Source organism: Octodon degus, unplaced genomic scaffold, assembly GCF_000260255.1.
Source record: "Octodon degus isolate 3935 unplaced genomic scaffold, OctDeg1.0 scaffold00042, whole genome shotgun sequence".
Classification (NCBI taxonomy): domain Eukaryota; kingdom Metazoa; phylum Chordata; class Mammalia; order Rodentia; family Octodontidae; genus Octodon; species Octodon degus.
The window spans coordinates 14,917,095-14,932,059 of NW_004524618.1; the positions used below are offsets into that span (position 1 = coordinate 14,917,095).

A 14,965-nucleotide genomic window follows, 5' to 3' on the forward strand; every position below is an offset into this window, starting at 1 on the left:
AAGGGGCCTCGGGCAGCCCAGCACTGAAGGCAAGGGGCCTCGGGCAGCCCAGCACTGAAGGCAAGGGGCCTCGGGCAGCCCAGCACTGAAGGCAAAGGGCCTCGGGCAGCCCAGCACGGAAGGCAAAGGCCTCCTTTGTAGGCTACACACAGCCTGGGCAGGGGAGTCTCCACCCCACTTTTCCACAGCACACTGCTTCAGCTTCTGGTGCTGCCTACCCATGATAAGTTCTGCCTCAGCTTAATTACCTGTGGGCTTCTAGTATCATAAATAGATTATAAGCAAACTTGGGCTAGGGAGATAGCTCAGTGGCCTAAGCACCTGCAAACACACACCCAGTTTGATCCCTGGTACTGCATGCCACACTTGCCCTGGAACCCTGGGCACACTGTGCCAGCCACCAAAACTGGACACAGTGGCACATGCCTGTAATCCCAGTCCTGGGGAGACTGAGACAGGAGGACCACTGCAAGTCCAAGCTATGTAGTGAAACCCTGTACCAAATAAATAAATAAATAAATAAATAAATAATTTTAGAAAGATTATAAGCAAACTCATAATTTTCCTTTCATTTCCCATTCTTCTCTGACTCCTCAGTCTGTCTCATGTCTTAAAGATCCAGCCAAGTTGCTGGGTGGACATCTGACCGTTATTCCTGCTGCTGTGGAATTCTCTGTGCTACACAGCCCTCTCCCAGGTAACACCCAGAAGGCTTCTCACTCCACGTACAAGGGAGGCTGCAGAGGTCATCTTCGGCTGTGCCAGAGTGGCTTGAGAAGATTCCCAACACCCCTGCAAGTAGTTCACCTCTGTGCCAGCCTATTAGGTGGTTGTTTGGGGTGGGCTGTCCCTGTGCAGATGCCTGCTAGGGTTCTGATGGCTTCCTCACGTGTAAGCATGGTGGAACTGGGGATTGAACTCAGACCCTTGTGCTTGCCAGGGAAGTGCTTATTCTATTGAGCCATCTCCCTGGCCCCTATAAGTGCCCATTTACACCCTCTTTTATCTTCTGTTGAGATTTCTTCTCACTGGTTGATGTGCAGGAATTTCTTATATATCCTAAAAGTTAATCCCCTGAAGATTTTAGATATCATAAATATCCCCATGTATCTGGCAGCTGCCTGTTAAGTTTCCCCGGGTATCCACAGGTGAACGGGGCCCTTAACCTTGATGTAAAGCAATTTTCAGAAAACCTGAGAGCAACCACCTTTCTTCAGTCACCTAAGTTCTATTTCCTGAGCCCTTGTGATGTATCACACACGCACAGGGTTAGGGGCTGTGAACACAAGCAATAATGCCATTGATCTTTCAGGAGTTTACAGCCTACTGGACATACAGACCTTCCTTCCACCCAAATAAGCTTGCCAGGCAGTCCTGAGGGGAGGGCATTTCAGGCCGACGGAGCAGCACATGCACAAGCCAAGGCAAGCAGCTACGAGAAGTCCGGTACAGCTGGGCACAGCATGGGGGAGGAGCGACTGCAGATGCTGGACACAAGGAGAGGGGCTCAGGTCTTCTCCAGCACGGCACAGACCCAGCCACTTCCTTGCTGTTTCCACAGCCACCGGAGAATCACGTCTGGTTCTCCAGAAGGCCTGGTTCAGGGGCCTTAGAAACCTGGACTTTTCCTACTCTGGTGGCCATGAATTAACATCTCTAAGAAACCCTTGACAGAAAATCCTAGAAAGAGAAACGCTCATGCACATCCAAGTTAAGCTATCAAGGTAGGTAAGAGACAGTCTGGCTCATTCTGAAAGAGAGGAAAGGTTCCCTTCTTGCTCTAAGTTCTCAGCCGCAAAACGCCTCGACTGCCAAGTGTACTTGTGCCAGAAATGTACCAAACAAGTCACTAATGACGCATCAGAATCCCACCCAAGACCCACCAGGATCCCTGCCAGCCAGCTGTTTCCTCCTGAATCTAAACCATTTTCATACTCAATAATGGTAAATGTTTTGCTCTAAGCTATGTGACTGCCCTTACTGTTCTTCAGACCAGAGAAGAAGCCCACATACACAGACACATGGCAGCCGGGCGTGCAGAAACCCAGAGGAACCAGAGTCCCTCCATCCCAACAAAGCCAGGGCTCCCGAACTCGCCCTCCCTCTCCTGCACATGGCCTCAACCTCGGCAGGAAAATGATCTTGTGGGACAAGAGTCTTATCTTTGAAGGCATCAGGTACATCGCTTGAGGAAATGGGGCTGACCGCTGTCCCACGCACTTCTCCACACTCGTGGGTGCATGTATGTTCTGACCCTGTGTGTGTAACTGCTTAGGGCTATAGGGAGCAAGTGGGCCAGGCCCCCGAGGCAGGGCTTCCTCACCAGTCCCATTTACCAACAGTATGCTCCAACACAATCCCAAGCCTTATTGCCAGGGACAGGGAAGTCATGAAGTGCTCAAGGTCACTTACGCTTTGTGAGGCCTCCTGCTCAGAACAAAAGGCTCGCGCTGCCATGGTCCCTGTCATGCTGAAACAGACCGGGTCTACTCATGCGCCCTGACCAGTGAGGCTTGACCTCCCACAGAGGTCAGGGATGCTGCTCTCTGATTCAACAGGCCCCCTGTGCCTCTCCTCATGCTTGAAAGAGCCTACAGCGTCTGCACTCTTACCTCGGGTCAGAGAAGCGAAGCTCATTGCTGAGAGATTTGCTAACAAACTGGAGTCCCCAAGACATCTTCCAGTTGGCAGTGGAGCCCTGCAGGGGGGACAGAAAGGGAGCCCCGGCTCCTGGAGGATCCAATCTGAAAGGCAGCAACTATGTTCTCCTTGAGAGAACAGAACAGCCTTCCACTCTCGAGAGAACTAGTGTATGGTGGCCAAAGCAACACCTGGATCCCATAACTCTCAGAGATCTGCTCCCAGACAGAACTGTTTACAGTTACACACACCAAACCAACATCAGATGGCGGGAGATGGGCGCTTGCCCGCTGGGAAGCCAGGAGGTCAATGGGAAAAATTATTTTAGTCATTGCTGAGTCCCCATGTTTGGAACTTTTATCCAAACAATGCAGCGTTCTCAGGCTCCTCCTGCACAGTGCCCAGCCCTCCCCTGACACTCATTTCCAAAGAGCATGGGTTGGCAGAGGAAGGGCCACATACAGGCTGGGGCTGTGGATCCCACCCCTTTCCTTTGTGGTCAGCAGGTCACGGGGCTCTTTCAGGACCCACAGAGAGAAGGTAAGAGCTCCCTGTCCCAGTCACAGTGATGCTCGCCTGCACTAGGCCAGATGAGGCTGGCAGGGTCCCAGGTTAGCAAGGGCTCGTGCCCTGAGGGTTGCAAAAATATGGCATTCTTTGCAGCAGGCTATGGGAGGCAATGCCTATGGGCATGACAAGCAGCAGAACTGTACTGAAGTTCTTGGCACCTCTTGCAGGCAGGAGCAGAATGTTGAGAACAAGCCCTGCGTGCCTTCCTGCAACTTTCCTGGGAGAAGCCTGGAACTCTGTCTATGACTACTCAACTTGAAATAAGAGCCTAACACTGACTACCAGAGACTTGGAGACAGGACAGCAGGGTGGGTGCTTCTTCAAAGGGATTTTTCTGGCCTCAAATTCTCAGTGCCAATATCTTTTCTGGGCTTAAGACTCGTTGCAAAATGGAACGGGTAGAAAAAAGAGAGGGAAGACATGGGAGATAGTCAAGTGGGATGGACAAGGAAAGGAAGCAAAAGAGAAAAGAGGGAGGCAGAAAGAGGGACAGAGGTGAGGGAGAGAGTAGGTGGGGGAGAGAGAAGGAGAGAGGGACAGTGGAAGAGAGCACAGAGGGACAGAGGAGGAGAGATGGAGAAAAAGAGGGACAGAGAGGGATGGAGAGAGGGAGAGAGAGAGAGTGAGGGAGAGAGAAAGAGAGATTGGGTCTGTGGGCACCCACCAGGCATAACGAAGCAGTGCACACTCTCCTGTGTACGTGGTCTTAGGATCAGCCTGACCTGCTTTGTCCCAGGCCAGAGCCAGATTGCCATGGACTGCAGTGAGGCATGAGCCATGCCCAGATCAAGTACCCCTGTGAGTTCTCTCAGGAGCTCCCCCAGACCCCCGTCACCATGCAGCGACCGACCACTGCACTTGGCTCTCTCCCTCGGGAACCTCAGGCTCCACGCCAGCAGCACATGCAGGAGGGAGGCCCTCTCTACAGCACACCGAGGTCACAGCAGCAGGCTGAGTGAGCCGTGACAAATAAGCTTGCTGGGCAGTCCTGTGAGAATGCAGGAGGCCACCTGGACAGCCGGTAGGAGTCCAGGATGGCTGGGCGTAGAGTGAGGTTGAAGAAGGACTGACTCTGCCGAGCCTGCCGAGGAGCAGCCATACTGTGCCAGGCAGTAGATCAGCAGGCATGAGGCTGCTCATACTGAGTGCTTCTACCCAACACTTGCCCCTTTGCCACCCTTTATTTCTTCTCCCTTTAATAAGAAACAGGTGTGGTGGTACACCCCTCTAATCCCGACATTCTGGGAGGCTGAGGCAGGAGGATGGAAAATTCAGGCCCAGCTTGGGCAACTTAATGATTAGCAAGACCCTGTCTCAGAATAAAAAAGAGCTAAACATATAGCTCAGTGTGGAGGCCCTGGGTTCAATCCCCTGCACTTGCTGTCAGGAAGGGGAGGGCTGAAAGGAGCCAAGGAGAAGAACAGAAGGGGAAGAGGGGGAAAAGGAAAGGGAAAAAGGAAGAAAGAAGGAAAGGAAGGAAGCAAGCCAAGCGGAAGCCGCAGGGGCTTCTGCCAACTGTAGTGCCTGGCGGGGTGCACAGCTTTATTTTTTTCAAAGAAAGAGTTAGTAGAGAAAGCCACAGAGGTGCTGGCATTGCAAAAAGCAGTACGGTGGTAACCATCTGCGGCTCACAGGAAGTCTGGGTTTGTACCAGCATACTTATCCTTGAGGAGAACCGAGACCCTGAAGATGCAGTTGAGGTTCCACAGAAAAACCTGCCATCCAAAAGGTACCAGCCCCTCAACCAGGAGCACTAACCCTAGCAGAGTCTCTTCCGAAAAGACCACGTTTGAAATTCAGTAAAGCAGCTCAATATGGTCTAGGACTGTGGCATTCAATAAAAGAAGTCAGTGAAACCTCCAAACAATACGCTCTTTCAACACAATCCTTTTCTCTGCCCCCATCTGGGGACTTGAATACAGTTGACATGAATAAATCCTGTTGTGTAAAAACTGGGTAGGGGGAGAGAGGGTGGAAGGAAATGGCCAGATTCCCACTTGCTGGTCTCGCAGGAAGGCGAAGACAGTGCCCCAAACCCAAAGGGATGACAGCACACTGAGTAGCCCTGGGAGATGGCGGCAGTGGGTTACAGGTCACCACCCTACATCAAGGTAATTTTACTACAAATGCACGCAAAATCACTTCCTGCATCTCCAACCGCTGCCCTGTCAACAATGTCAAGACAACCAAAGCTAAGGACCGTACCAGCTATTTCTCTGTAACTCTTCCAAAACATCCTCAGACAGGTGGGCAGAAAAGAACCTTTGTGACCAGTGGCTTGGCCAAGTGTGATTAAGAAGAGCTGCATGTGTGCAATCTTCCTGTGTACCTTCACAGCTGACCATAACCTACTCCTAACTAATGGACGTTCCAAGCCATCCAACACACCATATCTCATGAAGACCCAGCTTCCTAGGAACAGAGCCCAGCAAAGTTCACCTGAAGAACAGACCACTTGGATATGGGTTTTGATTTCTAAAAACAAAGGAAACATTAAGATCTTAGGAGATTTCATGAGGACCAAGAGGTAATATGCCTTCATTCTTGGAGGACACCCTATCTATCCCCTGCTCTGGTGCAACGAGGGTTGAGGTTTCTAACCCTTCCATCAGACGGCACTAGATGCAGCAATTGGATACCTCATGGGCCCTTTCCCCTCAAAATCAATCCTAGCTCAGATAGACAAGCAGGATTCCTAACAACTAGAGTCAATGAGGAAGTAATTATGGTGCAGACTTGAGCATTCAGTTCCATCCAGTCACCTCCCTGAAGATCAAGACGACTTGCTGACAGGCTGCCAAAGCCAACACATTCGATGCGTGTGCAGGGAGCAGCAGAACTCCTGGGGGAACCTAGAGCCACTGCTTTGATATCCCCTGAGCCCACCTGCTGCTGGGAATGTCTCTTCCTTTTCTTTACATGGAAGGATAGTTTTCAGTAGTGTTGGAAAAGCCTCTCACATTTGGGGGACCACCAAGCACGAGTCCTTATCTTTCCGTTTGGTGCCAGAATCCTTCACTCTTCGGCTCTCTCCAGCTCCACTATAGACGCAGCCACACAAAGACCGTTTCTTTACAACCTGCCATGATGGGCCTTACGGTGGATGAAGGCGTTGTCTTACAGTGCAGCATCACACTGTGACAGGATGTCTGGTTTTAGATTTCTTTTTAGGCGGCATCTCACTGTGTAGCCCAATCTAGACTCCAACGTATGATCCTCCTGTCTTAGCTTCCCAAGTGCTGGGGTGATGAGCGTGCTTCACGGTGTCTGACGGACAGAGAGTTCTTACAAGGCAGGTATACTTATGTATAATTTACACAGAGAGGAAAAAAAAAAAACAGCAAAAACAAAACAGGGCTCCCCTGTTAGCTACATAGTTTGAGTTTTAACAAATACATGTAGCTGGGTAACCACTACCGCCACAGTAAAGCTATAGGACATTTCTCGTATCCCCAAAGTGTCCCCTGTACCCCCCAGTGGTGCATGAAGCCTAGCCCCAGCAGCCAGGACACTTAGTTGTGCTCTTTCCCCTCAGATAGCTTTGTCTTTTCTAGAACGATAGGTACACAGAAGCACGCATCGGCCTGTGAGGCCAGTGCAGGTCTCTGCATCGAGGCGTGTGTTATCCTTAGTGTTTCCTATGATCTGTTCATCTTTCAGCCTCAGATTTTCTCATGAGAGACGAAATGTTTGGCTCCAGCTCACCTTTGCAGTAGAGAAACCAAATTCTTAATTTGGAGGTATTCAGTAAAGCTGAGGTTTGGGAATAGGGTAACTCGTCCTGTCAGCTTGCTTAAGACAAAAGGCATTCCTGGGATGTGAGGCTTTCGGGGATTAATGCAGCCAAGTCCCATCAAAATGGGGGGGAAAGCTGGTCACCTGACTGGGGAAAGCTGCCTGGGGCACAGCAGGGCGCGCTCTGCAGCTAGCAGCTCCTCCTTGCTTTAATAACCTGCACAAGGCTGATTTGTGATCAGCTGGTGCTGAGATTCACCAGCCCCCACCAGGCCTGCAGCTGTCACTAGAAGTCCCTAGAAGACCGCGTTGAGGAAGTGAGAAGGGAATCTGGGGTCTGTTTAGAAAACAGCACAGTTTCAGTTGGTGGGGTGCCCCGTTCCCACTCCTCTCTAATACTTGGTCCCATACTGACTCTGGACATCAAGGTGCCGTGACTCGTTCTGCCTTTGCACTCGTCCAGTGCGTCCAGTGAACCCTAGCTCTTCACTGACCCAGTGTATTTTCCATCTCCTCTACTCAACGTTTGGGCTTAGTTTGTTTTGCGACTAAAGAGAAACTGAGAAGCAAGTGCTAAAAACCTGCAAGGAGCTCAAAGCCACAGATAGAACGTAAGGGTCTCAATGTCAGTGATCTGAGACATCAGAGGAAGTCAGGCAGGACCAGGCTGCGGTTCCACAGACAGAGCTGTGCAGTGAGGACTTCCCTGCTTGCTCTGTTCCAGCCAGCAGAGGAGGGTTCTGGGGTGCTATCTCTGGGCAACAGGGATGCCTGGGAACTGATAGAGCAGCCATGACTCGAGGTCCCCAAAGCTTGGAAAAGCACATGTAGGAGTAGCTGGCCCCCAAGTGAACTGTAAGGACTGCCACCTGGCACACATCACGGATGTTTGAGGGTATCCGCCCCCTGAGTTCATTTAACATTCGCTTTCCCAAAGTATTTACAAATAGCTCTTCCAAATTATTCGACCATGTATCCTGGGAGACAAATTAGCAATCCTTATGCTCCCTGGCACAGAGGAGCAAACAAGGACCAGAAAGATTGATCGACCTGCCCAACGTTGAAAGCCAGTTAGTCGCAAAAGCCAGATTAGAAGCCCCACCCCCGGGCGCCCAGGCCAGCACAGGGCTCGCTTCTCTCCCCAGCCCTCCATCCCCGCGTGGGCCCAGCTAAGCTCGAGGCCTGCATCCTCGGGGCCTGGGGCCAGGGGAGCTGCTGCGGAGGGCACGGCAGGCTCATACTCACAGGCAGAGGCCTGCAGGATCCTTCTCTGTACCACCAGACAGCAACAGCCCTGGGCTGGAACAGAGAGAAAGAAGGCTCAAGTCCAGGAAGCCAGGGCGGCCACCAGGACCCTCATCTCCACTTTCAGGATCTGGCATTGAGATTTCTTTCTGAACCTGGTCTGCTCTTCAGGACCGGGGCATGGGTATGCAGTCAGAGCCTGAGAGTCATTTAGTCTCCCATTCATCCATTATGTTCCTGGCCCTACTAGGTGACTGGGGGCTGGGAGGGTCCCTCAGAAGGGAAAGACAAAGTCTCTGCTTCGGAAGGCGCTCAACCAAGCAGGTGAAACAGACATAGACACAGAATTCTAAGGCAACGTGCCATTAACGCAGCACACCTGCGGCCATATGGGAAGTATTGAGGGGACCCAGGACACAGGGGACACTCTGTGGAAGAAAAGACTTGTGGGTTTGGTCCCGAACACTGAGGAGAGTTTAAGTGAGCAGCTAGTTCCTTTCTTGCTGAAGGGCTCTGAGAAGGACTGAGTGCCCTACTGCCTTGAGCACTTCCTTCTAAACAAATTCCTGAGGAAGAATTCTCCTCTGAGAAACTCAGCTCTGAAGAGTATCGGATCCCATTTCGGGCTCTTTGGATTGTGGCTTCATCTCCATAAATCCAGTTGACCTGTCTCAAACTGGGGTGAGCAGTTCTCAGTGGTTCAGACACAGACATAGTTCCGGGTTAAACAATCTTTGGAGACACAGTTCCATACAAGTCCTTGAGAGATGAATTCCTCACACAGCCTATGGCATGCTCTTTCCCACCAAGTCTGCAACTCTCCCGGTCTCAACAGGAAGTGGGTTTTATTTATAAGAATCACAATCCTAAACTGACCCTTGCGGGGGTGACCCACTCTCTCCCTCACTTTGCTCTCCTCCTCAGACACATCCTCCCTCTAGATTCCTCAGTGAGCACAGAGCAGCTAGCACGGAGGCGCGCTTGGAAAGTCACACAGGGAACACTCGCACCGTGCTCTGGATGGGGAACTGAGGCCTGCAGTGCCCATTGGTTTGACCAAAGGCACAGAGCACTTGGGTCTCCAGGTTCCTGTGTCACTGCTGTCTCCACTGTCCATGGCTGCTCTCCTTCCTGACTGAACATGCCATCCTCCCTTGGTTTGGGAAAAAGTCTCCCTCCCCTACAGGACAGAAGTCTTTGGAGAGACATTTCCTGTCATTAAAGGGATTCTGAAGAAAATGGGCACAACTTCCTCAACTTTGAAGCTCCTTGGCCCCTCCTGGCTCTTTAATTGTGCTGGAATTGGTCCAGTTCCCAGATCTCCTACCCCTCGAGAGGGGCAGGGCCCAAAGCAGAACTCCCATACATGGGCCTTTTTGCACCAACAGTGACCTCTCAGTCTCTCCGTCTGACACCCCTGCACTGCCATGGCGTCTCGGCTGCCAGACAAAGGGCTCAACAGTCAGGAGGGCCCAGGGTCAAGTACAATGAGCACACCCTGAGCTTGGGAGTGACTCGAAAGCTCAATTCAGATGTTTTTCAACACCATTCTCACAGCCTTCTAAAGCCTAAAACAGCTGAGGATAAATCACATTTAATTTTTTCAGGTGTTGCAAAATCTGGCACAGACACATCTTATGAGGATGAGGGGCATCCATTTCATCCCATGTTTGTCATTTTTTTCCAGGTGAGAAACATGTTGATGTCATTACCGTGCACACTCCCCAGTGACCTCTGATTCAACCAATCAAGGTTCAAAAACACGTGGCGGAAATTATGTTATGTTGCTGCTTCCAGTGTTATGTAGCTAACCTGACCGTGGCTGCATCTGTAGTACACACAGACATTTTTCTTGTCATTATTCTCTAAACTGTGCAGGATAATACAAACTTATTTCTATTGTGTTAGCTATTTCAAGTAATCTGGAAAAGGTTAAAAGTGCACAACAGGATGTGTGACAGTCATATGCAAATATTACAATATTTTATACAAGCAATTAAGCATCTTTGCAGATTGGGGAACCAAGGGACAACTACACTTTTTTTCAGTTTAGGCATTTCATTTTTTTTTTTTTTTTTTTTTTTTTTTTTGCGGAACCAGGGATTGAACTCAGGCCCTTGCGCTTGCCAGGGAAGCGCTTATTCCACTAAGCCATCTCCCCGGCCCTGGCATTTCATTTCTTAAAGAGCATATGGTTCTCAAATGTGGCTACTGTTAGGATCGCCTGCTGAACCTTTGAAACTACCATGCCCAAGCCACACTCCTAAACAAATCAGAAGGCCAGGTGAGGCCTTACACCACCCCCATGCCGTTGTCTGTGCTTAAGGAGCCCTGGGTGAGTCCATGTGCAGCTCAAGTTAAGAGCCACTACCTTGGGCTAAACTTCAATAAGGGAAAACTGAGGCCTACAGGCACGGAAACATATGGTTCTAGAGGGTGGCATGCAGGTTCCAAGTCTGCCCGTCTCTCAGTTTTTCCTTTTTGGACCTCCCCTGACCATAGATTTCTGAAGCTCCAGATGAGCCTTTGTGCATTGGCCTGTCTGATTGTTACAGTTCCTCTCCAGCTCCAGCACCCTACAGCAAAGCAGGGAAGCAGCGATTAGACTCAGAACACAGAAAACACAGGCAAAGAGGAATTGCAATGTCAACCAATTACTCTGATCCAAGTGAAGTCTGAATATTTCCACCAGGCCTGTTCAGATCCAAGTGTGACGCAACTTCAGGAAGCTTCTGCATGATGTTCCAAGTGCAATCCACAGATAGTGGGTCAGTCACACTTGGCCAGGGACCCACTCACCAGCTGGGAGAGCAATAGGAACCAGAATCCTTGACCACATGAGACGGGTTCAGCCAATGGACTCATGTACAGGAACAGAGGATGCTCTTAAGAGAGTCTAAATATGCAAACACTCATTGACAGGAATTTTTTCAAGGCACCCTGAAGGATGTGGCTCCACATCCGGGACATTTATAAAAGCCAGACTGCCCCTGCCCCCCCCTTTTTGAGACAGGATCTTATTATGTAGTTTGGGCTGGCCTAGATTCACTATGTAGCCCAGGCTGGCCTCAAACTTGCAGCAATCCTCCTGCCTCAGCCTCCCAAGCACTGGGATTACAGGTGTATGCACCACTCCCAGTTCCTATTGTTTACACAGCACCAAGAGAGTTACATATAAGATACACCAACAGTACCAGCACCTTTTAAGGTGACTCATAAAAGCTCTATCCCTTTAGAAAGGGAACCCACATATGCCACACCCTCATTGTTACTGCTTGAGAAAGCCATTCCTATCTAGCAGACAGGTTTGGAAAAGACTAAGGAAAGTCCAGAAGTTTTTCTGGATGAAACATAGGGTGACAGTTCAATGATGCCTGAGCTCTGGGCCTCTCTTTATGTCCTGCAAGACAATGGGAGGTCAGGCCAGAGCCAGAAAATGTAAAGAATCTCCTAATTTTTGGAGAATGCATAGTGGGTAACAAGTAGGCTGGGGAATATGGCAAAGAAATTCCTCCTCCAGCAACCCTTCCAAATACTTGACAAAGCAGAGAAATCCTTTTAAGAATCTGAAGACGGTGGTGGGTGTTCTACTTATCCAGGAGAAAAAGACCTCAAAATTAAGAATGTAAAAATATAGGAGGCATTATCATAAGAATTGCACTTCGTAATTTTTTTTACATGAGTTCCAAGAAGCAAAGTAAGCTTTGCTTTTCCATTTAAGTTTACTGTCGGAGCCATCATGCCTAGTTAGTCCATAGCTATTTGAGCTTAGATTTAAAAAATCAGACGTTTTCTAACCTCTGGCAAGCCAGAGGTCCTAGTCAAGTGATCACAGTTCATCTGAGATCCTTCCTTTCGCACAGATTTTCATTTTGTGGTTTCTACCCAGTGAGTTTTCAGAGCACAACTCATCGCCTCTCTAAAGAAGGGAGGAATTCTGCATCCCTGAGGAAGGGTGAGAGCCTCAAATTCCTCATTGAAAGGTAAAACAAAAACACTGAAGCAGGACACCACATGAGACCTGAAATAAAGATTATTTCCCCTTGTGAGTCAAATAGTGGAAAATGAGTTGGATTAGCCCCTGCAATCCAAATAATTCCTCAATTTATCCACTTATCTCTGTGTGCCTGATTTACTGCAAAATAATGAGGCAGATACATGTGTTCTCCAAAACAAACAGTTCTTTCAGCTGGCAAGAAACTCTTAACTGATCCTCTCTGAGGGTGGGAGGCTTTTCAGTTCCTGAGGAGAGAAAAATCAAGACGTTTTACTGGGCCAAGTCAGAAACTATCAACAGAGAAACCTGCTAGTAATAGGTAGGTATGAGGTGGTGTATGCCTGTCATCCTAGCACTCAGAGAAGCTGAGGCAGGAGGACTGCCTGGGCTACATAATGAATTCAAAGCCAGCCTGAAATACAGTACATGGTGAGGCCCTGTCTTTAAAAAAAAAAAAAAAAAAAAAGTAAGCATTTGAGAAGATCCCACCTGTTATCATTTGCTGAGCTCAGAAACTCGTTTGTAACCAGGACCCTCAGTCTGGGGCCAACCCATCCCCCAGCTTCACAATTCTATGAGCTGACAGGATGTCAGAGGCCAATACTTCTGTCAACTTGGTCTGAATCCCTACCCCCAGGGTCCCTTTCAGCAGTAGGGGTGCCTAAATCTGAAGGAACAGCAATGCCATCTTGGAGGAGAGGGAGTGTGGCTGCTCCAGAACTTGAAACGCTGTGAGATACACTGGGCCACTCAGACAAAACCCATCTTGAGCCCAGCAGAATTGGGGACAAAACCCCATCTGTTAGAAATATGAAAGAGGCTTCAGGGAAGGTCACAGAAAGAAACTGAAGGTTGCCATGAATTGAACCCTACTGCCCACCTCAGCCAGCACCTGTTGCAGGCTCCGACCCTACGTTCACAGGTGAAGCCCTAGCTAGGATCTGGGTCTTTAGCCCTCACTGGTAACCAAATAACCCGGATAAGTAAAAGGAAACTGAAAAGAAACCAACCCGTTCAGAGAACTAAGCCAGTCCCAGAAGTCCTTTCATGTCACTTTCAGAAATAAGAAACCTTTGCAGCACTGATTTCTTTGGGAATCTGATCATTCCCCTTATTTCTTCCCTCTCCCAAGGGAAAACAAGCATAGAAGCAGTATTTCCTGACAATTTTGGCCAGGCCAGCACAAGAGCACAAGAAGTTTTTCCAAAGGAAAGGGAGATTTGGGGTGCCCTCAGCGTCGAGCTTCAGGACAGCTCTCCGAGAGCCTCTGCGGGCCGGCCGGTACGCCAGGATCCGGCCAGGATTCTCGGGCTCCGCCAAGTCCAAAGCTGGCTCAGCTGCGCAATGAGCTGAGCCTGCGCTCCACCTGTGGGCACCTCACCGGCCTCCTACACCCACACCACACCCGGCTTGGGGGGCCGGAGCCGAGGGGGCTGGCAGAGAAACGCCCGCAGGAGCTGCGGGGCGTCGGGGGGTCGACTGAGCCAGCTGGGCAGCCGCCTGCCCCAGCGCCGAGTCTTTTCTGCCCCACGCAGGATCCTTCGGGGTCCGCATCCGCACGAAGCCCGCCACCCTGCTGTCCGCGAGCGACCCTACCCAACAACTTGTCCCTTCGTCCCCTGCAGTGCGGCATGGTGCCGCCCTGACTTGGGGCGTCCTGGACTCGAGACTCTCCTCTTTCCGGGCAGGTTAAGAGTGGCGGTGGTGGAGGCCCGGGCACACCCTCGCTCCCACAGGTGAAAAGTCTCGGAGACCCCACACACCAAGTCCCGTATTCAGCGGATTCGGAGATCAAAGGACCTGGGGTCGCTGCTACCGCCTAGGAGCCCACCTGCCCCGCCCACGCTATCGCCACCGCGTCCCCCGAGTCCCAGGTCGCCGGGGTGGGCACAGCGGCTCTGCTCCCCGGAGCGGCAGTGAGCAACCCTTTTCGTCCCTACCCGCGCGGGGCTGGGGTGCGCGTCGCGCCGGTCCCTACGCCTCACCTTTGTACCGCTCCATCGTGCGCTCTCCGGCTGCGCTGCGCCCTGCTGCGCTGCGCCCAGCTCCGCTCCGCCGGGCCGGGCTCCGGCCTCGCTCCTCGCCCCGCGCTGGCCCCTCCCAGTGAGGTCACTCCGGCCGCCCGACCTCCTGCAGCGGCCGCCGGCTGCTGCGCTCGGACCCTGCCCGCCCCTCCACGGCCCTCCGCCGCAGCCGGCGTGGGCAGTAGGCGCTCCCGGGACTCGGCTTCTCGCCGCGGCCGCTCCCACTCCCTTTGCGTCCCGCCCGAGTGCGGCTGGGCGGCTTCCAGACCCCGGGGGCGGCTCCCGGGGGAGCGAGCGCCGGTGGCCAGCGGATCTGTGAGCCCCAGCGCGGGACCGAAAGCCCAGTGCAGGGAGGAGGAGACTGAGGTCCGAGCCCCGAAGGGGAGGCGTGCGGAGAGCGCCTCCTGCTTGACCCCCTGCCAGCTCGCTTCCGCCCTCGCCTCTCTGGAAGGGCGCCTTCAGGGGTGGGGTGGGGCAAGCGAGCGCCCGCCCCTGGCCCTCTGGGGGTCACACCCACCCTCCTGCGTCGGCTTCGGGTGCAGCTGAGCGCACACAAGTGGGGGCGAATGAAAACATCTACTGGCTGCCTTCTACCTGCTCCAGGGTTTCTCGGGGGCGCCTTTGGCTAGGCTCGTCTGGGAAAGGCTGGAAACGTCTAGAGCCCCCTCGCCCGGGTGGGCGCTCCGGGTGTCCAGGGCCCTAACCGCTCTGGAGAGGTGGCGCGGGTTCCGCCGCCGCAGGTTGCGTCCTGGCT

General features: G+C 51.8%; 1 protein-coding gene across 2 annotated transcripts in view; it reads right to left on the minus strand.

Annotated features, from left to right (window-relative positions):
• Positions 1-14,620, minus strand: part of Afap1l2 (actin filament associated protein 1 like 2) — a 103,471-nt gene extending 88,851 nt beyond the window's left edge. Inside the window, exons 1-2 of one of the 2 annotated variants that reach the window (XM_023715483.1) lie at positions 14,173-14,620; positions 8,191-8,244 (exon numbers count right to left, since the gene is read on the minus strand). In XM_023715483.1, coding sequence (XP_023571251.1) covers positions 8,191-8,244; positions 14,173-14,188 — 70 coding nt within the window. In that variant the 5' untranslated portion in view covers positions 14,189-14,620. The remainder of the gene's footprint in view (positions 1-8,190; positions 8,245-14,172) is intronic. The other variant, XM_023715484.1, reaches the window with a different exon arrangement.
• Between the last annotated feature and the right edge of the window lie 345 nt (positions 14,621-14,965).